The 24410-nt window shown below is 43.1% G+C and overlaps 1 protein-coding gene and 1 long non-coding RNA gene across 2 annotated transcripts in view; one reads left to right on the forward strand and one right to left on the reverse strand.

The window, feature by feature from the left end:
- Positions 1-24410, forward strand: part of XYLT1 (xylosyltransferase 1) — a 192349-nt gene that overhangs the window by 144763 nt on the left and 23176 nt on the right. Inside the window, exons 6-7 of the mRNA XM_070761135.1 lie at positions 8815-8895; positions 23178-23394. Of these exons, the coding sequence (XP_070617236.1) occupies positions 8815-8895; positions 23178-23394 (298 nt within the window). The remainder of the gene's footprint in view (positions 1-8814; positions 8896-23177; positions 23395-24410) is intronic.
- LOC139172232 (uncharacterized) overlaps positions 19722-24410 on the reverse strand; it is a 50088-nt gene continuing 45399 nt past the window's right edge. The window contains exon 3 of the long non-coding RNA XR_011559850.1: positions 19722-19831. This is a non-coding gene — a long non-coding RNA (uncharacterized lncRNA). The remainder of the gene's footprint in view (positions 19832-24410) is intronic.

The following is a 24410-nucleotide window of genomic DNA, read 5'->3' on the forward strand; positions in this document are numbered from 1 at the left end:
AAAATTATTAGTTTGGTGATGATGTATGATGTCATCATGCGGGAAAAACCGTGGTACTGTACTCCCGCTTTTGCAGCTTCCGGCCACCAGAGGAACTACAGTCTACGCACTGTAGTGGAGACTGTAATGGCGGTGAGACAGCAATAGACTATGTCTGCTGTACTGGACGGTACAAAGCGATGGAAGGGGCCAGCAGGGGACGCCACATTATTACAGTACCGCTATGAACAGCTTTGAATGGTACCGTATGTTTTTCTACCGTACCGTATGTAAACTTGACTGCGCCTTATTTTCGGGGGGGGTGCCTTATATTAGCAAATTCTGCAAAACTTCTGACATACCTTACTTTCGGGGTACGTCTTATTTTGGGGGAAACGGTATTATTATTACAATTACTATTATTATTACTATTATTGTTTGTTGTTGTTGTTGTTATTATTATTATTAATAATAATAATAATAATAATAATAATAATAATAATAATAATAATAATAATAATAATAATAGATTATAGGAGTTTCTATGAGTCAAGATATTTGGGATTCAGATATTTAGAAAGATTCAGCTTTCTAAACCCATACTTAAAACAATTCCCATCTGGGCTAAAACCAATTGTTCTAATTAAGGGAAGAAATCAGCCAAATAGGATTTGTGTTATTCTGAGTAGCGTATCGCACATCCTTTTTTTTTTTTTTTTTTTTAAAGGAAAGGAAAAAGACTGTTTGATTATCAAGTATCGCTAGCAGCTTTTTGGCTCCGGTCCAGATTGAAGATAGTTTTAATCACATTTTGTTCTCTCTTGTTTTCCTGGAAATCTCTCAGCTCCGCTGTGGATTTTCTGCTTGTAGCTTCTTCTTTTTTTTCCTTGTTAGTTCTTTTCATGTTGCTTAATGTCGTTCTCAAATGCTTCCAGCTTTTATTTTATTTTATTTTTATTTATTTTTACAGCCGCTGCCATTGGCTCAATCTGAGAAATGAAAAGTTTAGAAAAACACAGATTTCATTTAATTTGGTCCTCTGGGACGTCTTGTTTATCGAGCTCTCGGTAGGAATATGTAAACTTTGCAAAAGGAGTTAGAACGGAGGAACGGCGCAAAGTCTCTTTCCTGCTTACTTTCCCAATTCTGCTTTGCTCGGAAGCCCAGAATCTCCAGGTTTCATTTCATACAGCGTATCTCAACCTTGTCTGCTTTACGATGTATGGAACTCAATTCCCAGAACTCAGAAACAGTGGGACAGAGAGTCTAAATATGATTAAATATATGAATAGTTAAATTCATTCTGGTTAAGGGGGGTTGCAATCATTGAGTTCTATTTCTTTCCATTGATGAAATCCTGAAAATGGAAAGGGAGTTTGAAGGCCATCCAACCCACCTTTCCACTCAATACCGGTAAAAAAAATCCTTCCATCCATGTCTCTATTTTTATCCATCCATTTATATCTATTTCAGCCTGGGAGATAGCTTTGAAGACCATCTAACTTTTGTTTTGTTCATAGTAAGAAATCCCTCCATCCATGTTATCCATCCATCCATCCATTCATCCATCCACCTCTTTATGTATCTTCCATCCATCCACCCACCCACCCACCCATCCATCTCTGTCTCTATATGTATCTGTCTGTCTAGCCGTCTGTCCATCTATCCATCTACCTTTATATGTATCTGTCCATCCATCCGTTCTGTCTGGGTCACTCCGGAAGCTATGACCAACCCAAAAAGATAAGCCAGACACACCGGTAGAATCCAAACACAGTTTTATAATGGTAAAGAGAAAAGAAGCCAACAGAAAATGTCCTTACAGGTCAGGAAAGCACTGGAACTCCAAAAGAAACACGAAAGCCATTGTTCATACAGAAACACAGGATCCTTGATGCCAAGACGAGGCTGTAGATAACAGACATACACCTCCCACGGGTCTTCAAGACTGCTGGGCCACGAGCCAGGAACAAAAACGCTGAGAGACAATGCAGATTACAGTAACTCCACTTTGATAACACTCCGCACTGTAGAAAGAGTTTGCCTGCCTTATAAACCCTTCCCTGCTAATGAGGACCACACCCAACCCCCTGGTGTTCCTCATTCACCGGTGATAATATTTCTTCAATTGATCCCTCCTTTGATCTATACGTCTCTGTCGCATACTAATGACAGCTTGTGCTTCGTCACCTAATGACTCCAGAGATTCCAAGCTACTGGCTTGAGAGAGCCCCTCCCCAGGGTTCCCAGGCCGTTCTTCCTCGTCACATTCCTGACTGTAATCTCCCCTGTCCGACTGCCCAGAACCCTCCTCTTCGCTCTCATTCTCCCCCGGGCATGGAGCCAGCAGAGACGCAGCTGGTCTTTCATCTGACTCAGGCTGAACCACAACACCATCCATCCATCTCTGTGTGTCTACTTCTATATGGTATATGTCCATCCATTCATCCACCTCTGTCTCTACATGTATCTGTCTGTCTGTCCATCCACCTCTATATGTATATGTCTGTCCATCTATCCATCCATCCACCCACCTCTGATTCTATATGTATCTGTCTGTCCATTCATCCATCCATCCATCCATCCATCCATGTCTGTGTCTCTATCTCTGTCATCTCTATGTCTATCTGCTTGTTAAATGTTGTATGGATTCTCCGAGCAAATTGAAGCAGAAAAATAAAATAAAAAAACTATCAAGAAATGGCCGGCAAGGGGGGTGTGTGTCTCTTAGCCAGGCCCATCTTGAAATGCACCGTCAGATGTTGAGCATTGAGAGCTTTTCATGTGGAAAGATCACTAAGTAAATTCCTTAAATGTCGCCGCTTCGTCCTCTCAAAGACCGTGAAGCCAACCGTGCAGCAAACAAGGGCTTTGCGAGCCTCTGTGTGTGTGTGTGTGTGTGTGTGTGCCCATCCATACTGAAAATGCTAAATGGACACACACATTCTGACTTCAGGGCTCTTGAAGTCACAATAGTGCAAGGCCAAGGATGACCGGCTGGTCTGTCTTGCTTGCAGCATTCAAACTACTTAGTTTGATTGATGGACCAATCAATCAATTCATCTAGATTTCCTCAATAGTTAACTTTATTGTTATTCAGCAACACTACGATCACCTCTTTGAGAGTTTGGAAATTCCAGCTATCCATATACGTATAGAGATGAATGGATGGAAATTCCTTGACTAACGACCATAATTGACCCCCCCCCAAAAAATTTTTTTTTAAGAATAGAGTTGAATTGAATTGAATTTTATTGGCCAAGTGTAATTGGACACACAAGGAATTTGTCATTGGTGCATATGCTCCCAGTGTATATAAAAGAAATGATATGTTTGTCAAGAATCATGAGGTACAACACTTAATGATTGTCATGGGGTATAAATAAGCAATCAGCAAACAATCAATATTAATATAAATCGTAAGTAGTTAGTTGGGGGAAAGAGAAAATATTAGTCGTAGATGCTTGGAACAAACGTCCAGCAGACGTGGTTGGTAAATCCACAGTCACTGAATTTAAACACGCCTGGGATAATTCAATTCAATTTAATTCAATGTATAAGATTTGTATGCCGCCCCTCTCCGAAGACTCGGGGCGGCTCACAACAATAATAAAAACAATATTCCAGCGAAAACAAATCTAATATTAAAAAGCACATAAAACCCTATCATATTTTAAAAAGCAAACAACATATACATACCCAAACATAAATATAAAAAAGCCTGGGGGAAAGGTGTCTCAACTCCCCCATGCCTGGTGGTATAGATGGGTCTTGAGTAATTTACGAAAGACAAGGAGGGTGGGGGGCAGTTCTAATCTCCGGGGCTGCCACAGAGAAGGCTCTTCCCCTGGGGCCCGCCAAACGACATTGTTTGGTCGACGGGACCCGGAGAACGCCAACTCTGTGGGACCTTATCGGTCGCTAGGGTTCGTGCGGTAGCAGGCGGTTCCGGAGGTACTCTGCTCCAATGCCATGCAGGACTTTAAAGGTCATAACCAACACTTTGAATTGTGACCGGAAACTGATCGGCAGCCAATGCAGGCCACAGAGTGTTGCAGAAACGTGGGCGAATCTAGGAAGCCCCACGATGGCTCTCGCGTCCTCGTTCTGCACGAGCTGAAGTTTCCAAACACATACATCCGATAAACATACATCCTAAGATAAAATACAGGAAATAGTACAAGGGCAGACTAGGTGAACCATGAGTCCTTTTTCTGCCCTCAATCTTCTATGTTTCTAAGTAATTTTTTTATATGCAGTATATATAAAGCAGGTTACTTCTACCACTCAGAAGTATTGTGCAATCTCCTTCCTGGCAACGTATCTCTCTCCATATACATGAGTACCCTTTTAGCAGGAAAGATATTATAGCTTTCCGCCCGTTGTTTTTCTCTTCACAAGGTTGATGAAGACAGGGCAAAGGCAACGTTGATTTGAAATTCTAGGAAGGTAGCACAAACAGTGGGTGGATGCCAGACTGAGCAAGGGGAGAGAGGTGGGAGGCTTCTGACATCTTAAAGGGTAACAGATTTATATGGCATAAAATTTCAGAGATGTGACAGTAAATCTGCTCCTGGTAATGAGCTCCAAGAATTTGCTTTGTGCCATGGAGTTTAAAACAACCTTAAAAGTCTGCTTTTCCCCTCCTCTCCTCTTCCAAGTGCTCAGAAGGAAAAGGAAGAATTCCACACACGGGTTTCTTTCCCACTTGTGGTGTCTTTTCTCACATGGGTGTCAACCTTGCAAAAAAGGTTAGAGGCCCTGATCAGACTGAGGATCTTTCGCGTCTGATAATAAAGCACTAATGTGCCCAGAAATATCAGGGCTTGGGTATCCCCTTAGCCCAGAATTCAGATAAAGCTATTTACCTTGGCAGTTCTGTGTTAGCAAATACTTCAAAAGAAAAGGATTTAGGGGTAGTGATTTCTGACAGTCTCAAAATGGGTGAACAGTGCAGTCAGGCGGTAGGGAAAGCAAGTAGGATGCTTGGCTGCATAGCTAGAGGTATAACAAGCAGGAAGAGGGAGATTATGATCCCGCTATATAGAATGCTGGTGAGACCACATTTGGAATACTGTGTTCAGTTCTGGAGACCTCACCTACAAAAAGATATTGACAAAATTGAACGGGTCCAAAGAGGGGCTACAAGAATGGTGGAAGGTCGTAAGCATAAAACGTATCAGGAAAGATTTAATGAACTCAATCTGTATAGTCTGGAGGACAGAAGGAAAAGGGGGGACATGATCGAAACATTTAAATATATTAAAGGGTTAAATAAGGTCCAGGAGGGAAGTGTTTTTAATAGAAAAGTGAACACAAAAACAAGGGGACACAATCTGAAGTTAGTTGGGGGAAAGATCAAAAGCAACATGAGAAAATATTATTTGACTGAAAGAGTAGTAGATCCTTGGAACAAACTTCCAGCAGACGTGGTAGATAAATCCACAGTAACTGAATTTAAACATGCCTGGGATAAACATATATCCATCCTAAGATAAAATACAGAAAATAGTATAAGGGCAGACTAGATGGCCATGAGGTCTTTTTCTGCCGACAGACTTCTATGTTTCTACCTGGGTGTGTCCCACAGATATGAAACACAATTACCCCAGGGCAGGTTTCTACCCAATGTAAATAATAATATAACCCAATATAAAGCTCTCAGGAGAGCTTTATATTGGGTTATATTATTATATACATGTAATACGAAATTGATGTTGGCATAAAGAGGAAAAACTAGAAAAGAGATATGCAAATTGTTCTGTCGGGCTCTCTGGTTGACTCCTCCCAACAATTCACAGGTACAAATTTCAGACACACACACGTTTGAAAATTCAAAACAATGTTCTTTATAATGAAAATTCACTTAAACCAAGCCCTCTTTTGGTATAGCAAAGAGCACTGGTCTCCAAACAAACTGGTAATTGGTACAAGTCCCTTATCAGTTCTGTAATACTTAGCTTGCAGCTGTGAGGCAATTCACAGTCCTTCTTCTTTCACAAAGTCAAACACACTTTGCCCTGGTTTAGTTTCAAAGTGGGGGAAAATCAGCACACAAAAGGTCAAAGTCAGTAAAGCAGTCACGAAACACAACGATCAGATAATCCTCCACAATGGCCAAACCCACAGACTGCTCTTTATAGCAGCCTCACTAATGACCACAGCCCCACCCAACCACAGGTGGCCTCATTTTCTTTGATAATAATCTCTCAGTTGTTGCTGCCTATGCATCGCTCTCCGCATGCGTGGCTGTATCATTAACTCTTGTTCTGAATCCAAGGAGGAGCTAGATAATTGATCTCCTCCTGAGCTGTCTGCCACACTCTCCTCCTCCCTGTCACTCCTGTCTTCTTGGTCAGAGGAGCCTTCATCAGCAGATTCCGCCGGGGGCAAAACAGGCCTGCAGCATGTGGATGTCTCCCCCACATCCACAGTCCTTGGGGCAGGAGCTGGGCCAGAGCTAACCACAACACCAAATATCGTTGGCCTAAATCCTGAATGATATTCTCCCAATCCATTCACGGGAATCCTTCATTCACAAAAAGAGGTGATTTTTAAGATTGGGTTGAATGTTAAAATCAATACAGTTATCAAGGTTCCAGGTAGCATCCAAACTCAATCAGAGTCCAAGTATTCCTCAGAGTTCCAATTTATTGCCGGAGCCATCCTGGCAACCATCCTGGGAAACCTGAATCTGAGCTTCCCACCCATTTGAAAGTTCACATCCCTTGCTACCCCCACCCACAAACTTGTCACGTTGCCCACTCAGGTTGTGCCAGCATGGCAAGTCCTTCCTCCGCTTCCACCCAGGTGGGTGGGCATAGGCTGGCCTTGAACCCCTTGAACGAATGCTTTGTGGCTGCATAGAAACATAGAAACATAGAAGTCCGATGGCAGAAAAAGACCTCCTGGTCCATCTAGTCTGCCCTTATACTATTTTCTGTATTTTATCTTAGGATGGATATATGTTTATCCCAGGCATGTTTAAATTCAGTTACTGTGGATTTACCAACCACGTCTGCTGGAAGTTTGTTCCAAGGATCTACTACTCTTTCAGTAAAATAATATTTTCTCATGTTGCTTTTGAGCTTTCCCCCAACTAACTTCAGATTGTGTCCCCTTGTTCTTGTGTTCACTTTCCTATTAAAAACACTTCCCTCCTGAACCTTATTTAACCTTTTAACATATTTAAATGTTTCGATCATGTCCCCCCTTTTCCTTCTGTCCTCCAGACTATACAGGTTGAGTCCATTAAGTCTTTCCTGATACGTTTTATGCTTAAGACCTTCCACCATTCTTGTAGCCCGTCTTTGTACCCGTTCAATTTTGTCAATATCTTTTTGTAGGTGAGGTCTCCATAACTGAACACAGTATTCCAAATGTGGTCTCACCAGCGCTCTATATAAGGGGATCACAATCTCCCTCTTCCTGCTTGCATCTGTTCCCTCTTGAAAATCATCCCTCCCAAGTTCCCATCAACATCAGGCCTTCTATAGATTATTTCATCACCAACTTCTGCATCGGCTCGTCAACATTTTTCGTAGTTCCATGGGAGTGAGAAGGCCTCCTTGGGCAACCTTTATTTGAAGTTGGTGATTAGGCGAATGTAAGCTCCTCCAAACTTGGTAACTGTAAGACTTGTGGACTTCAAATCCCAGAATTCCTTAGCGACCCATGGTTGAGGAATTCTGGGACTTGAACTTCATAAGTCTTAAAAGTTACCAAGTTTGGAGACCTCTTTACAGCCATAATTGAGACTCAGAGTTCCATTGCAGATCATGTGATCCTGGTACATTGCAGCCATCGTAAATAATTTCCAACCACATGAACTTTTTTTCCTTGTCATAATTTTTTTCCCTCCAACATAAAGTAAAAAACAATACATAGTTTCCAACACAAAATTAAGTTTTTTATCAAACATATAAAAAAAATTTCTTTTTACTTTGTAATCATTCAATGGAGGCTCTTATATCTCCTTCTTTCACAAAAGGACTGTAGAAACATATAATATATGTTCAAAAACCTCTTAAAATATAGCTTTTCTCCATCTCATATTAAAACATTATAATCACCTTTACATTAATCGCTGGTCATCAAATCCACAGGTTATTTGAGCCTTAAAAATCTGTTGAGCTAATTGTTCCAAAAAATAGTTCTCTTATAATCATCTAAGCAAAGTAGATTATATATAAAATGATTCTTCATAGTGCGACAAAACGTCTAAAAAAACCCACAATTCTATATGTCTAATAAAGTAATTATTCCAATAACAAAGTATATCATATTATATAATGATAAAATAGATTATATATTAAATAAATTTGAATATTACAATTAAAAGAAACTAAGTAAAAATTTACAACCACCTGAATTTTGATTACATGACTGTGAGGATCATCACTGTGAAGACCAATCAAAAGTCACTATTTCCAGGGTTCTTATAACATCAAACAGTCACTATATGGACAGTTGTGGGTCCAGGACTCCCTGTAATAAGCAAATCCAAACCATCCTGTCTTTTGATGCATTGGTGACAATGAAGGCAAATGTTGGTCCTGGTGGCGCAGTAGTTAGAGTGCAGTACTGCAGGCTATTTCTGCTGATCGCCGGCTGCCAGAAGTTTGGCAGATCGAATCTCAGTAGGCTCAAGGTTGACTCAGCCTTCCATCCTTCCAAGGTCGGTAAAATGAGGATCCAGATTGTTGGGAGCAATAGGCTGACTCTCTGTAAACTGTTTAGAGAGGGCTGTGAAGCACGGTGAAGCTGTGTCTAAGTCTAAATGCTATTGCTATTTTTAAATTTAATATTCTTTCCCCCACCCCAAATGTTTCACAGGACGAACGACCAACTTGTCGCCTTCCTGTCCAGATACCGGAACATGAACTTCTTGAAATCCCACGGGAGGGACAACGCAAGGTAAATGGATTCACTGTGACTATGGAGGGAGGCGAGGAAAGACCAGTATATCTAGTGTGTCTTAAAATGTTGGCAGTGGACAGCATGAATGCCAGCGGCCGGTTGGGTCCCACAGAGTTGGCCTTCTCCGGGTCCCGTTGACTAAACAATGTCATCTGGCTAGACCCAGGGGAAGAGCCTTCTCTGTGGCAGCTCCAACCCTCTGGCATCAACTCCCCCCAGAGATTAGGATTGCCCCCACTCTCCTTGCCTTTCGTAAACTCCTTAAAAAAACCCACCTCTGTCGTCAGGATTGGGGGAACTGAGACATCCCCCCCTTGCCTATGTGGTTTTGTGCATGATATGACTGTGTGTATGTATTTTATATATTGGGTTTTTTTCTTTTTAGACTGTTATTTTAGATTTTAATTATTAGATGTGTTACCATGTATTGTTTTTATCACTGTTGTGAGCCGCCCCAAGTCTACGGAGAGGGGGGGCATGCAAATCTAATTAATAATAATAATAATAATAATAATAATAATAATAATAATAATAATAATAATAATAATAATAATGAAGCGAAATAAATTAAGGCATCACTTAAACACTTTACACTTGTGTTTATGAAAAAGCTTGAGTTTTTTCAGCGAAAATGTGCCAAATATTGGAAACAATTGTCCTGGCAGAAAGTTGGGGGGTGGGGATGAAATGTTTACTTCTTCATGATGGGGTGGAGTGGGGGCTAACAGAAAATAATTGAGAAGCACTGTATGAACCAATCTTCTAGGAAGGAAATGCGAAAGATTTTCAATAGATATCTGACCGCTGGCCTCAAACTCCATCACCAATGAAATAATAACAAGGAGAAGGCTCCACATCCCGACAGCAAATAAAGTTTGGCCTCAAGAGCCGTCCCTGCTTGTGACCACAACGATGGGGATGAATTAAAGCGGGTGATTAATTTAGTGATAAGAGGCACTAATGCGCCATTTGGCCCCACTTCTGCAGAATAATCGTTTGTGGGCTTTAATAGATCTCTCCAGAATACATAAACAGTTAATTACATCTCAGGATTCTGTTGAGATAGAGGCCTGCCCTTCCTTTCCATAGCGATTTAATGTATTATTCAGAATCACTTTTCTTGTCTTTAAAAATTTGACCTAAAGGGATTTGAACTTTTGGAGATTGGGTTGTTTTTTTTTTGTTTAAGATTCATTACAAGCACAACAGAAACAGTGCCGTTACTAGCAGAAGCGCCCACCAGGAGTTGTGAAATCCCAGAAATTGCACCTGTATCAGGAGGTGTCACGTCGTGCTATATTTTTGAAAGGGAAATAGTTATGCAAATGTGCTGAAGAAACAGGCAAACAAACACTACAGAGTCCGCCTTCTCCAGATCCCGTCAACTAGACCAGTGTTTCCCAACCTTGGCAATTTGAAGATATCTGGATTTCAACTCCCAGAATTCCCCAGCCAGCAAATGCTGGCTAGGGAATTCTGGGAGTTGAAGTCCAGATAACTTCATGTTGCCAAGGTTGGTAAACACTGAACTAGACAATGTTGCTTGGCAGGGCCTAGGGGAAGAGCCTTCTCTGTGAATAGGTTGACTCCCTCTTCTTTGTGGCAACCCCTGAGATATTGGAACACTGCTCTCATGTCTCCCCTGGTCCTTCTTTTCATTAAACTAGCCATGCCCAGTTCCTGCCACCGTTCTTCATATGTTTTAGCCTCCAGTCCCCTAATCAGTCGCTCTTCTCTGCACTTTTTCTAGAGTCTCAACATCTTTTTTGCATCTTGGCGACAAAACTGAATGCGGTATTCCAAGTGTGGCTTTACCAAGGTGTTACAAAGTGGTATTAACACTTCACGCGATCTTAATTCTACCCCTCTGTTAATGCAGCCTAGAACTATGTTGGCTTTTTTGGCAGCTGCTGCACACGGCTGGCTCCTATTTAAATGGTTGTCCAATAGGACTCCAAGATCCCTCTCACAGTTACAACTGTTGAGCAATGTACCACACATCCTGTCCCTGCGTCATTTTATTATTTATTAATTGGAGTTCTATGCTGCCCCTCTCCAAAGACTCTGAGTTGTTTTTCTTGCCTAAATATAGAACCTTACTTTTTTCACCTTTGAATTTCATTTCGTTAGATAGCGCCCATTGTTCAAGTTTGTCAAGATCCTTCTGTACACTGGTACCTCTACTTACAAACTTAATTCGTTCCATGACCAGGTTCTTAAGTAGAAAAGTTTGTAAGAAGAAGCTATTTTTCCCATAGGAATCAATGAAAAAGCAAATAATCTGTGCGATTACGGAAACCACAGGGAGGGTGGAGGCTCTGTTTCCTCCCAGGAGATTCCTAGAGAGGCCCCACGGAGGCTTCCCCCTGCCTTTTCCAGCCCTGTTTCCTCCCAGGAGATTCCTAGAGAGGCCCCACGGAGGCTTCTCCCCACCTTTTCCAGCCCTGATTCCTCCCAGGAGATTCCTAGAGAGGCCCCACGGAAGCCTCTCCCCGCCTTTTCCAGCCTTGTTTCCTCCCAGGAGATTCCTAGAGAAGCCCCACAGATTTTTCTCCCCGCCTTTTCCGGCCCTATTTCCTCCCAGGAGATTCCTAGAGAGGCCCCACGGAGGCTTCTCCCTGCCTTTTCCGGTTACAGTTTTGAAGGCTCGGGTTTGTAAGTGGAAAATGGTTCTTGAGAAGAGGCAAAAATCTTATCTAGAAAAGTTCGTAAGTAGAGGCGTTCTTAGGTAGAGGTACCACTATATTTTGTGCCTGTTTCACCCTGCTTACCTGTGTGTTAGTAAATAGAGTATGGTGATCCCTTGAGATGCATTTGGCTGAAGGCCTCATGCTTATTTGGTTTGGAAAAGCAGAGGGTGCTAATTGCAGGAGCGATATCGCCCTTGAAATATTAGCCCATTTTGAGTGGTGGGGGAAAGGAGGTGTAGAAGAAAACAAGCAGCAAAAGCCTTTAGAAACATATCTACTTTGGGGAGAGTGTTCTATTACACTGAGTCCCCTGGTATAAAAGCACCTGGTTTGCTCTAATGAAACAATAAACCTCTTTATTGCTTGTACTTTGCACCCTGCCTTCCTTGGCTCTTACGAAGTCTACACAATTTAACAAATGCGTTTTTGAACTCGCTGCTAAAAGGGAAAAGGGGATCTCGCTAAGGAAACGGAACAGAAAGCAAACATTGGCTGTCCTGTTGGAAAACAACTCAAGGTTGGATTGTGTTTCAGATCTAAGTTGTTCTTCTTGGAACACAAGGAAAAACGAGTCTTATGTAAGATCAGAAGGTCGCGTTTGGATCTGTCGCAACAGCCGTTCTGCAATTGAGGGTCCGCAGCTGGTTGGAGAATTCAGGGAGTCGAACTCCCCACATCTGGAAAGGACTCAGATGGCGAAAAACTCATAGAAGTGCCGGTTTCAGCACTTTTGACCCTTCCCCAACTTTCAGATATAATGGAATTTATTCATCATTTGACTCCTTATGATGGATTCCTGTGTTGGAATCGCAATGTTCTATCTTCTGCACTATATTAAAGATAGTTTTACTATGGTCTTTCTATGCCCCATTGGAGCTTCTTCCTTAGACCACATCCTTGAATATCTAATCATGACATATTTTGGCTAGAGTTGTCCGCTCGCTGTTAATGGGAAACATGTTGGTCATGAAACTCAATATGCCTTGATATGGACTTGATGTGAATTTGGGTATGGCTAATCTATTGGAAAGAAGGACCGGGGAGACATGATAACAGTGTTCCAATATTTGAGTCCAAATAAATTTAGATAGATGATAGATAGATAGATAGAGATGATAGATAGATAGATAGTGTTCTGTCTGGGTTTTCCCAGACCTCAACACCAACTGAAAAAACAGCCAGACACTCTGGTAAAAGCCAAAAGTATTTTATAGCTGGAAAAAATAAGCACAAAGGAAAACCTGTCTTCACAACAGACAGGCTATAATACGTTACAGCAGGGTCCTGATGTCCAGTCAATACCACAAGTTTCTTGCTGGCACCCCCCCCCCCCAAGGTTTCAATAGTCCAAGGTACAAACCAGGATTGTAAGCCACCAAAGTTCACAGACAGGTCTCACGAATCTCCAAGATAAAACTCCACAAGCCAGGAAGGGTGGGTCCGCCTTTTATCCTTTCCCAAGAGCACCACACCCAAACCCAGCTGTGACCTCTAATGCTGGAAATACTTAGCCAATTGAGTCCGTCTCTGATTAGCTCTCCTTTGTCGCATATCTATGATGTCTTGAGCATTTTCCCCTAAGGAATCCAGGCTGCTTGCTGGGGAGAGCTCCCCCTGGTGGGACTCTGGCTGTCCTTCTTCTTCAGCCTGGGATTCCTCTTCCTCGTCAGTCTGCACCTCCTGTTCCTCAGCCTCTCCCTCTGAGCTGGAAACCGACAGAAGGTCAGCCATTCCCGGAGGGGTCCCAGACTGAACCACAACAGATAGATAGATAGATAGATAGATAGATAGATAGATAGATAGATAGATAGATAGATAGATAGATAGATAGATAGATAGATAGATAGAGTAGATAGATAGATAGATAGATAGATAGATAGATAGATAGATAGATAGATAGATAGATAGATAGATAGATAGATAGATAGATAGATAGAGTAGATAGATAGATAGATAGATAGATAGATAGATAGATAGATAGATAGATAGATAGATAGATAGATAGATAGATAGAGTAGAGAGAGAGAGAGGGGGGGGAGAAGGATTTGAGGAGCTGCCACAAAGAGGTTCAACCTGAAAAAAATTAGCATCCACCTCTCTCCTAGAAAAAAATAAAATATCATAGGAAATATTGAAAAGGAAGAACATGTTTTCCTGGATGAGGAAAGGAGAAACATGTTTTAAATACAAAGCAGCTTCATGCCCCCTCCCCTCCTTCAGCTCCAGGGTGATGGATTTAAGACCTTCACCCTTAGGACATAATAGGATCAGTCCCCTACCATTTGGCATCTGGAGAATTACCAGCACTCAAGCAAACCTGAACTCAAAAACCCAGTGTTGTGGTTCGCTCTCATCTAGCACAATTAGTCATGGACTCAGAGGATGCAGAGACGGTGGAGGCATGATGCAGGGCATCCTGTGTTCCTGGCACCAGAGACTGACAGTGAAGAAGACTTGGTATCAGAGTCTGAACAACAACCAGCGCCTACTGCATTTCCTGTGATGAGTGACTCAGGAGAAGAGGAGGAGCCTCTGCTTGATGCTAGAGTACATAGGGCAGCAAGCAGACGTGACTGGCTCGGTAGGAGGAGGTTTATAATGAGTAGTACTGCTGACCAATGAGACATGCCCTCAGGGTATTTAAGACAGTGTAACATGCTGCTTCTTCTCAGGGAACAACCTGTTTCAAATCTAGTATCTAGTTACAGTGATTTCCGCTCAAAGAACACATTCTTGACTTTCGGAGGAGCTCTGGACTTTCAGCGAACTTCTGTACATCTTTGATTCTGCATATTACTCCAGTTAGGTAATTCTTCTTCTTCTTATCTCCTTCTGGGACTTTAGCCAGCTGATAAGACTCTCTGCTCATTCCACCAAAGCCGTTTAGAGACTTTCGTTTCATTTGAAAAGACTTTACTTGAAAATATTCCTTGTACAGAGTAAATCCTATGATTACTGAAAAGAAAGACCAGGAGAGACATGAGTTGCCACAAAGAGATTCAACCTGAAGAAAGTTAGCTTGAAATCCTAGGCTTAGAAAGCTTAGAACTACCTCACCTTAAACACGGTCTAAGCATAGTCCATAAAATCACCTGCTATCATGTCCTTCCTGTCGACAACTACTTCACCTTCAACCACAACGTATCTGGCCACACAACAGATGCAAGCTCAAAGTAAATCACTCCAAAATCAACTGTAGGAAATGTGATTTTAGCAACCAAGTAGTTAATGCATAGAATTCACTTCCTGATTCTGAAGTATCATCACCAAACCCCCAAAACTTTACCCTTAGACTACCCCAGTAGTCTGCATCTGATTCCTGGGGGGGGCTTGGTGCTAGAACAGAACACCCAGCCTACAGAGTTGCACCCTGCATGGGAGTCTGACAGCCAATTGTAGTACATTTCTTACGCAGGAATGGGAAACTAAGAAGTGGGGCCCAACAGAGGTTATTAAAAAAAACCAGGGACTCCCAGCCGCTCTCTCTTCTTTTCCCTTCAACATCTGGAAGTATGTGATCCACTTTTTCTGTTCAGGAACTCTTGCCATGTGCTCCTGTCCACCATTAAAACCTTTTTTTCCAAGCAACTTCCCATGAATCAAGTGTCTTTCTCCCCACTTGGAGCTGAACCCAGAAGGATGTTCCTTACTACAAATCTTATTTTGCAAAGCATCCGAAAGCAGGACAAGAAGCGACGGATGGGAACTAGTCAAGGAGAGAAGCAACTTAGAACTAAGGAGGAATTTCCTGAAAGTTGAGTAAAATCAACCCACGGAACGGCTTGCATTCAGAAGTTGTGGGTGCTCCATCCATGGAGGTTTTTAAGAAGAGACTGAACAACCACTTATCAGAAATGGTATAGGGCAGTGATGGCAAACCTATGGCACAGGTGGCACGTGGAGCTATATCTGCTGGCACGTGAGCCGTTGCCCTAGCTCAGCCCCAACATGCATGTGTGTGCGGGCCAGCTGATTTTTGGCTTGCACAGAGGCTCTGGGAGGGTGTTTTTGGCTTCCAGAGAGCTTCCAGGGGGATGGAGGAGGGCATTTTTACCCACCCTTGGCTCCAGGGAAGCTTTTGGAGCCTGGAGAGGGCAAACACGAGCCTACTGAGCCCACCAGAAGATGGGAAACAGCCCATTTCCGGCCTCCAGAGGGCCTTCAGGAGCGGGGGAAGCTGCTTTCGCCCTCCCCAGGCATTGAATTATGGGTGTTGGCACTAGTGCATGTGCGGTAACACATGCCCACGCTCTTTCGGCACCCGAGGAAAAAAAGGTTCGCCATCACTGGTATAGGGCCTCCTGCGTCAGCAGGGGTTTGAAGTAGAAAACCTCAAAGGTCTCTTCCAACTCTGTTATTCTGTTATCTGCACATTCTGCACAATCTGATACAAATAATATGCTAGAGTTGGCCTTTTCCGGGTCCCATCGACTAAACAATGTCGTTTGGCGGGCCCCAGGGGAAGAGCCTTCTCTGTGGCGGCCCCGGCCCTCTGGAACCAATTCCCCCCTGGAGATTAGAACTGCCCCCACCCTCCCTGTCTTTCGTAAACTACGCAAGATTCATTTATGCCGCCAGGCATGGGGGAGTTAAGATATTCCTTCCCCCTAGGCCATTACAAGTTATGCATGGTATGTTTGTGTGTATGTTTGGTTTTATTATAAGGGGTTTTAGTTGTTTTATTAATTGGATTGTTACATGCTGTTTTTATCATTGTTGTTAGCCGCCCCGAGTCTGCGGAGAGGGGCGGCATACAAATCCAATAAATACAAATACAAATACAAATATCCTGGTGTATTGACTAAAGCTTCCATTTGGCTGAGCTAACGAAAATACCAACCCAAAATTCAGCTTTTACAAACTATACTAGTAAGCAAACTCTAAAATCATATGACGGTTCCATGAGATGTACGACTCCATCCTGGTTAGCTGGTTTTGAGTCAGGTTGTCTTTTTGCCAGGACTGCCCTTATCCAAATAGCAGAACTCTAAACTTGGCATTCATTTAGGTTAAAGCCGCTTTTAGTGGTTCAAGGCCCTGATGTTGACTGAGAAGTTATAAATATTCTGAATAAACACATGGCACCTCGGTTGTGAAACGCACGACACCCTGGACCTGTTTTAAAATTCATTGCGCTGTGAAAAGACAGGGTGGCTGTGTTTACATCTGGAAAATTACAAATGGGTTCTCCACTGGAAACTTGTTGGTCGGTGGAAAATGAAAGCTAAATAAGAAATCTCTTCATGCTCTTCTGGAATTTTATTTATTTTTCATAGTCAATAGGGTTCTTTGGAGGCTGTATTTAAAGGGGGCTTACTTCCATGTGTAGAAAGTTAGCACCCAACCCTCTCCTAGAAGAATGAAATGTTTTAGGAAATATTAAAAAGGCAACATATTATATTTCCCCTTAGAAAAAGAGAGAATTAGAAATCTTGAGGGAGACAGAAACTCAGAGCCACAGTTCCCTGCCCCCAAACAGATAGTAAGCTGAGGCCAGCTTTTAGAAATGCAGGTTTACTAGTTGCCGATCAGTTTCCAGTCACAATTCAAAGTGTTGGTTATTACCTATAAAGCCCTTCATGGCACCGGACCAGGATATCTGCGAGACCGCCTTCTGCCGCACGAATCCCAGTGACCGGTCAGGTCCCACAGAGTTGGCCTTCTCCGGGTCCCGTCAACTAAACAATGTTGTCTGGCGGGACCCAGGGGAAGAGCCTTCTCTGTGGCGGCTCCGATCCTCTGGAATCAGCTCCCTCCAGAGATTAGAACTGCCCCTACCCTCCTTGCCTTTCATAAACTCCTCAAAACCCCCCTCTGTCGTTAAGCGAGGGGGAACTGAGACATCTTCCCCTGCCTATGTAGTTTTAGTGCATGATATGACTGTATGTATGGGGTTTTTTTATATTGGGGTTCCTTGTTTTTAGATTTTTTAAATGTACAATTGCTATGTTAGATTTTAAATTATTGTTCTTTATCACTGTTGTGAGCCGCCCCGAGTCTGTGGAGAGGGGCGGCATACAAATCTAATAAATAAATAAATAAAGTAAGTAAGTAAGTACGTAAGTAAGTAAGTAAGTAAGTAAGTTTACTAGTCCATTCAAGGCAGGATATTTGGAACAAAGGCAGAATTAGGTAGAATGATAGAATGGCCCTCACTCAAATTCCAAACCAAGAAAGCCATTAAAACACCATAGGAATGGCCTAACAACCTTTCTTCATTGCATCCCCCAGCAGACTTCGAACTTGATTCAGACAAACTATCTGGAACCCACACCGCATTTCGGACATAAACACTCTAGAAAATGTCCAGAGATACTTTACTAGAACAGCCCTCCACTCCTCCACTTGCAACAGAATACCCTAAGCAACTAGACTTACAATCCTAGGTTTAGAAAGCTTAAAACTATGGCGCCTTAAACACGACCTAAGATAGCCCATAAAATCATCTGCTACAACGTCTACTTCAGCTTCAACCACAGCAACACACGAGCACACAACAGATGCAAACTCAAAGTAAACCACGCCAAACTCGACTGTAGGAAATACAACTTTAGACGAGTAATTAAAGCACGGAACTCACTACTAGACTCTGCGGTATCATCACCTAACTCCCCAAAACTTTACCCTTAGACTATCCACTGTTGACCTCTCACGATTCCTAAGAGGTCAGTAAGGGGTGTGCATAAGTCCCCTAGTTTGCCGTCCTAATGTTTCTCTTTTACTAGTATCATGTATATAAATATTATTATATCTTGGTATTTCAAGCAGCCTCCATAGTTCCAGCATTTTTCTCCCCACTTGGAACTGAACCCAACTGGATTTTTCTTCCAATACACTGCTAAAGAATGACAACTGGTTTTTGAACAAGCCAATCAGCTCCATTCTGAAATGGAAATTTCCATTCATTCATCCTAGCCAAAATCTGGGAATTGAAGTCCATTCTTTTTTTTTCCCTTTTGCTTTTTTTTTTTTAAAGAAAATCAGAGTTGGGAAAAGCCACAGTTAAAACAGCACATTTTGTAGCCCTGGCACAATTTTGCTGGGTGGACCCGGTGACTCGGCAAACATATGTTAAAAGGAACAGTGTCAACCCATTTGTTTAGAAAAGGCTCCCAACACATCTGTCTGTTGTTAAGGGGAGTGAAGAAGGGGAGATGAAGCCTCCATTTGGGTCCTTGCGACATCGTCACTTAGACGTCATTGCAACGAATTCCGTTGATTGATGTCAGAAGATGAATGTTTAAATTGCTGGTGGTCGGAGCTGAGACAATAATTTCTTTGTTCCTTTTGCCAGGAGAGCTCACTGCAGATGGAAATTCCAGCTTCTCTTCCTTCTTCAGCTTTTTTTAAACAAAAATCTTTCTCAGATTTTTTTTTTCTCCCCCAAGTTGTAATCAGAAGTCATTGGCTATCCGGGTGATCGTTGTTCACCGTGATTGGAACTCGAAGCAAACCTTCTGAGAAGGCTCTTCTTCTTTCAATGGCTTTCTTAAAGGTTGGCTCAGCCATCCTTCCGAGGTGGGTCAAACGAGGACCCAGGTTTATTTATTAGATTTGTATGCCGCCCCTCTCCGCAGACTCTGGGCAGCTCACAATACAATAAAAACAATTCCTGACAAATCTAATAATTTACAATTTAAAATAGTTAAAAAAACCCATTTTTAAGCAGACATGCCTACAAACATACCATACATAAATTATATAGGCCCGGGGGAGATATCTCAGTTCCCCCATGCCTGATGACAAAGGTGGGTTTTAAGGAGTTTGCGAAAGGCAAGGAGGGTAGGGGCAGTTCTAATCTCTGGGGGGAGCTGGTTCCAGAGTCGGGGCCGCCACAAAGAAGGCTCTTCCCCTGGGGCCCGCCAACCGACATTGTTTAGTTGACGGGACCCGGAGAAGGCCCAGTCTGTGGGACCTAATCGGTGGCTGGGATTCATGCAGCAGAAGGCGGTCTCGGAGATATTCTGGTCCGATGCCATGAAGGTTGTTGGGGGCGATATGCTGATTCTATAAACGCCTTTAGAGAGGGCTGTAAAGCACTGTGAAGCAGTATGTAAGTCTAAATGCTATTGCTAAAGCAAGCATCAAATAAGACAATTTTATTATTTACTATTGATTTATTATTTGGATTTCTATGCTGCCATCTTTCCATGTAAGTTTCGGAAATTCCTGGCGACGTTTCGACGAAGTCCCACTCGTCATCTTCAGGCTGGTGCTTTTGGCTTCGTGCTCACATCCTAGATCTGAATGAATGAAATATTCTTGTTGAATGTTTCATTTGCACAACTATTCCATTTGCACAACAGCATGTAACATTGACAGTGTTGCTTCCTACGTGGACAGTTTGATTTCACAGAAGTTTGATTTACTTGAAGTTATATTCTGTTTTTTAAATGTTCTCTTTATTTTTTTGAACAGTGTATGTATGTATGTATGTATGTATGTATATGTGTGTGTAGCATATTTTTGCTGATAATGAAAAGGATATGTGTGGGGGGCGGGCGGGTGAGTTTTTAAAGCCTTATGAAAGGCCAGGAGAGTGTGGGCGGTACAAATCTCTGGAGAGAGTTGATTCCAAAGGGCCGGGGCTGCCACAGAGAAGGCTCTACCCCTAGGCCCTGCCAGGTGGCATTGCCTAGCTGGCGGGATCTGGAGAAGGCCAACCCTGTAGGAATTGACCAGTGGAAGTGATGTGCCGGTGCCTGGAGGCTGTTGGGGCCTGGATGGGTGTCAACAGACTCAAGCTCAACCCGGATAAGACGGAGTGGCTGTGGGTTCTGCCTCCCAAGGACAATCCCATCTGTCCGTCCATCACCCTGGGGGGGGAATTATTGACCCCCTCAGAGAGGGTCCGCAACTTGGGCGTCCTCCTCGATCCACAGCTCACATTAGAACAACATCTTTCAGCTGTGGCGAGGGGGGCGTTTGCCCAGGTTCGCCTGGTGCACCAGTTGCGGCCCTATCTGGACCGGGACTCATTGCTCACAGTCACTCATGCCCTCATCACCTCGAGGTTCGACTACTGTAATGCTCTCTACATGGGGCTACCTTTGAAAAGTGTTCGGAAACTTCAGATCGTGCAAAATGCAGCTGCGAGAGCAGTCATGGGCCTACCTAGGTATGCCCATGTTTCACCATCACTCCGCAGTCTGCATTGGTTGCCGATCAGTTTCCGGTCACAATTCAAAGTGTTGGTTATGACCTTTAAAGCCCTTCATGGCATCGGACCAGAATATCTCCGAGACCGCCTCCTGCCGCACGAATCCCAGCGACCGATTAGGTCCCACAGAGTGGGCCTTCTCCGGGTCCCGTCAACTAAACAATGTCGGTTGGCGGGCCCCAGGGGAAGAGCCTTCTCTGTGGCGGCCCCGGCCCTCTGGAACCAACTCCCCCCGGAGATTAGAACTGCCCCTACTCTTCCTGCCTTCCGTAAACTCCTTAAAACCCACCTTTGCCGTCAGGCATGGGGGAACTGAAACATCTCCCCCTGGGCACGTTTAATTTATGCATGGTATGTCTGTGTGTGTGACTGTTAGCATATGGGGTTTTTTAAATATTCAAATATTTTAAATTTGTCTGATTGCTTATGATTTGTTTTTACATGTTGTGAGCCGCCCCGAGTCTTCGGAGAGGGGCGGCATACAAATCTAAGTAATAAATAAATAAATAAATAAATAAGTTGCTGGGATTCATGAGGCAGGAGACAGTCCCATAAAAACCTTCCTTTTCATGTCCGTGAACTAAATTGTCTAAATTGTGTGAACCCCCAAAGTCATGCATTTTTAAAGACTTCTTAACCTAAAACTTTGCTAAAGCTTTTAACTTTAAGAATGAGAACATTAGGTGAATCTGTGGACCTTTCCATTTTTGGCTACAGAAATGTCCTATTTCTCTCTAAAAAAAAAAAGTGCACAATGCAGTCCAAGTAATGTATCTTTTAATGGGTTCCCTTTATTTTCCCTCTCCCTCTCACCCCACCCCTAAATAAAAATCAATGCTATAAACCCGCAGCCCCATAAATATTTGATTCTGCGTGGAATTTACTCAACCATCTACCTGGAGATTCTCTAGAACCTCTGCATTAAAATTGCAAAGCTTTTTTCATCGTCCCTTGTAATTGAAAGGGAAATTAGAATCTTGCTGATGGATTGTTTTTCAAATTAAAAAACCTACTCGTTCTTTTTAAACTCACTTTGGTCTCCTCAAAATGGGGCCAACCGGTTTTGAGTGCCTCTCATGAATTGGATTTAATGTGGCTCTTTTCATTACCTGACTTCCTTGGTTTTTAAAAGAAAGACTGTATAACAATCAGGCCGTTAATTGTTCAAATGGCGGAGTTTCAGAAGTTATTATTTTGATTCGTCGCTCAGCCAGCCAGATGTTTAGGCTGAATTTGGCATTTTGATCCACCTATTAAGTCCTCTCCAAGGATTTGAGATAGGCAGGTGGTGCTGTCTGATAATGTTAAAAGTCTCATCATAGGATGTAAGCTGTTCCGGATAAAGTTGCTTTTTGCAATTGACTGATGGTGTTTTTGTCAATGCTGATGATGTTTAACGGGTGCTCCAGATGTTTGGGGAATGCATCAAGGTGCCTATTGCGATTGCTACAATTAGTACAGTGGTACCTCTACTTACGAACTTAATTCGTTCCGTGACCAGGTTCTTTAGAAATGTTTGTAAAAAGAAGCAATTTTTCTTGTAGGAATCAATGTAAAAGCAAATAATGCATGCGATTGGGGAAACCACAGGGAGGTTGGAGGCCCTGTTTCCTCCCAGGAGATTCCTAGAGAGGCCCCACAGAGGCTTCCCCTGCCTGTTCTGGCCCTGTTTCCTCCCAGGAGAATCCCAGAGGGGGCCCACAGAGGCTTCTCCCTGCCTTTTTCAGCCCTGTTTCCTCCCAGGAGATTCCTAGAGAGGCCCCACGGAGGCTTCTCCCTGCCTTTTCTGGTCCTGTTTCCTCCCGGGAGATTCCTAGAGAGGCCCCACGGAGGCTTCTCCCCGCCTTTTCTGGTCCTGTTTCCTCCCAGGAGATTCCTAGAGAGGCCCCACGGAGGCTTCTCCCTGCCTTTTCCGGTTACAGTTTTGGAGGCTCAGGTTTGTAAGTAGAAAATGGTTCTTGAGAAGAAGCAAAAAAAGTGCAGGTTGGAAGACTTTACATTAGTTGAATTTTTCGATTCGCGTCTTTCAATTTATTTTTATTTAAGCCATTTACATGCCCATCTACATCACATAAAGGTGAGTCTGGGCAATGTACATGCTTTAAAAAACACAACCTGTAGAGCAACGAATTAACATTGGAGGTTACAAGCATTAAGCCAACATTAACCGGCATAAAATTCACCATAACTCTCACGCGAGCCCCATAATTCTCTAGATCAAAGCACAATTCTACTGCTCTACTGAGATTGGAGGTATTTTTAAAATAAAGAAGCAGGAAGGGCACCATCTTGTCTTTTGAAGGAAGCGGAATGTTTCTGGTTGGCCTTGGTCTGATGGCCTTTATCCCTATTTATCTTATTTCGGGAATTTCTTATCTTCCTTTCATGACAGTCTTAATTTTTTTTGCTGGTTTTCTTCTGTCGTCCAGATTTATTAGAAAACAAGGCCTGGATCGATTGTTTCTGGAATGTGATACCCACATGTGGAGGCTTGGGGACCGGAAAATCCCGGAAGGAATCACGGTGGATGGCGGTTCCGACTGGTTTCTGCTGAACAGGAAGTTTGTGGAGTACATCACGTTTTCAACGGACGACCTGGTGACCAAGATGAAGCGGTTCTATTCCTTTACTCTGCTTCCTGCTGAGGTGAGTCAGCCTAAGGTCCTCTCCAGGGGCAGATGGCAGATGGCACTTACTGCCATTATTAGTGCGCTGGGCACGCAGCTTCGAGTCTCTGGCGTGTACGTGCGTGTGTGTCCCAGCATGTTTTTGCTTCTGCGCATGTGCATGAAGCAAAATCTCACAAAGGGGTACGCGAGAGAGATTTTGGTGAATTTTTTTTTGCTTCTGCGCATTCTCTTCTTCCTCTCTACCTTCTCCTCTTTGTCCTCCTCTCTTCTTTCTCCCCTCCTCCTCTTCCTCTTCTCTTATCTCCTTCTCCTTTTTTTCTTCCTCTTCTCCTTTTCCTCATTCTCCGCTTCTCCTCTATTTCCCCTTCTCCTCCTTTTTCTCTTCTCTTCTTCCTCTCTAAATTCTCTTCTCACCCTCCTCTTCCTTTTCCTCCTCCTCTTCCTCTTTTTCCTCTTCTCCTCTTCCTCTTCTTTTTCTCTTCCTCTTCTCCATTTCCGCTTCTCTTCTTCCTCTCTACCTTCTCCTCTTCTTCCTCCTCTCTTCTTTCCCACCTTCTCTTCCTTTTCCTCCTCTCCTCCTCCTCTTCTTCCTTTTCCTCTTCCTTTTATTCCTCATCTCCTTCTCTTCCCCTTCTTTTACTCTTCCTCTTCTCTTTTTCCTCATCCTCCACTTCTCCTCTACTTACTCTTCTCCTTTTCCTCTTCTCTTCTTCCTCTCTACCTTCTCTTCTTCCTCCTGTCTTCTTTCTCACCCTTTCCTCTTCCTTTTCCTCCTCCTCTTCTTCCTTTTCCTCTTCATATCCTTCTCTTCCCCTTCTTTTTCTCTTCGTCTCCTTTTCCTCATCCTCCTCTACTTACTCTTCTCCTTTTCCTCTCCTCTTCTTCCTCCTTTCTTCTTTTTCACCCTCTCCTCTTCCTTTTCCTCCTCCTCTTCTTTTTCTCTTCTTCTTCTCCATTTCCTCTTCTCTTCTTCCTCTCTATCTCTTCTTCCTCTCTTCTTCCTCCTCCTCCTCCTCTTCTCCTCAACGTACA

Source organism: Erythrolamprus reginae, chromosome 9 (assembly GCF_031021105.1).
Source record: "Erythrolamprus reginae isolate rEryReg1 chromosome 9, rEryReg1.hap1, whole genome shotgun sequence".
NCBI classification, from domain to species: domain Eukaryota; kingdom Metazoa; phylum Chordata; class Lepidosauria; order Squamata; family Dipsadidae; genus Erythrolamprus; species Erythrolamprus reginae.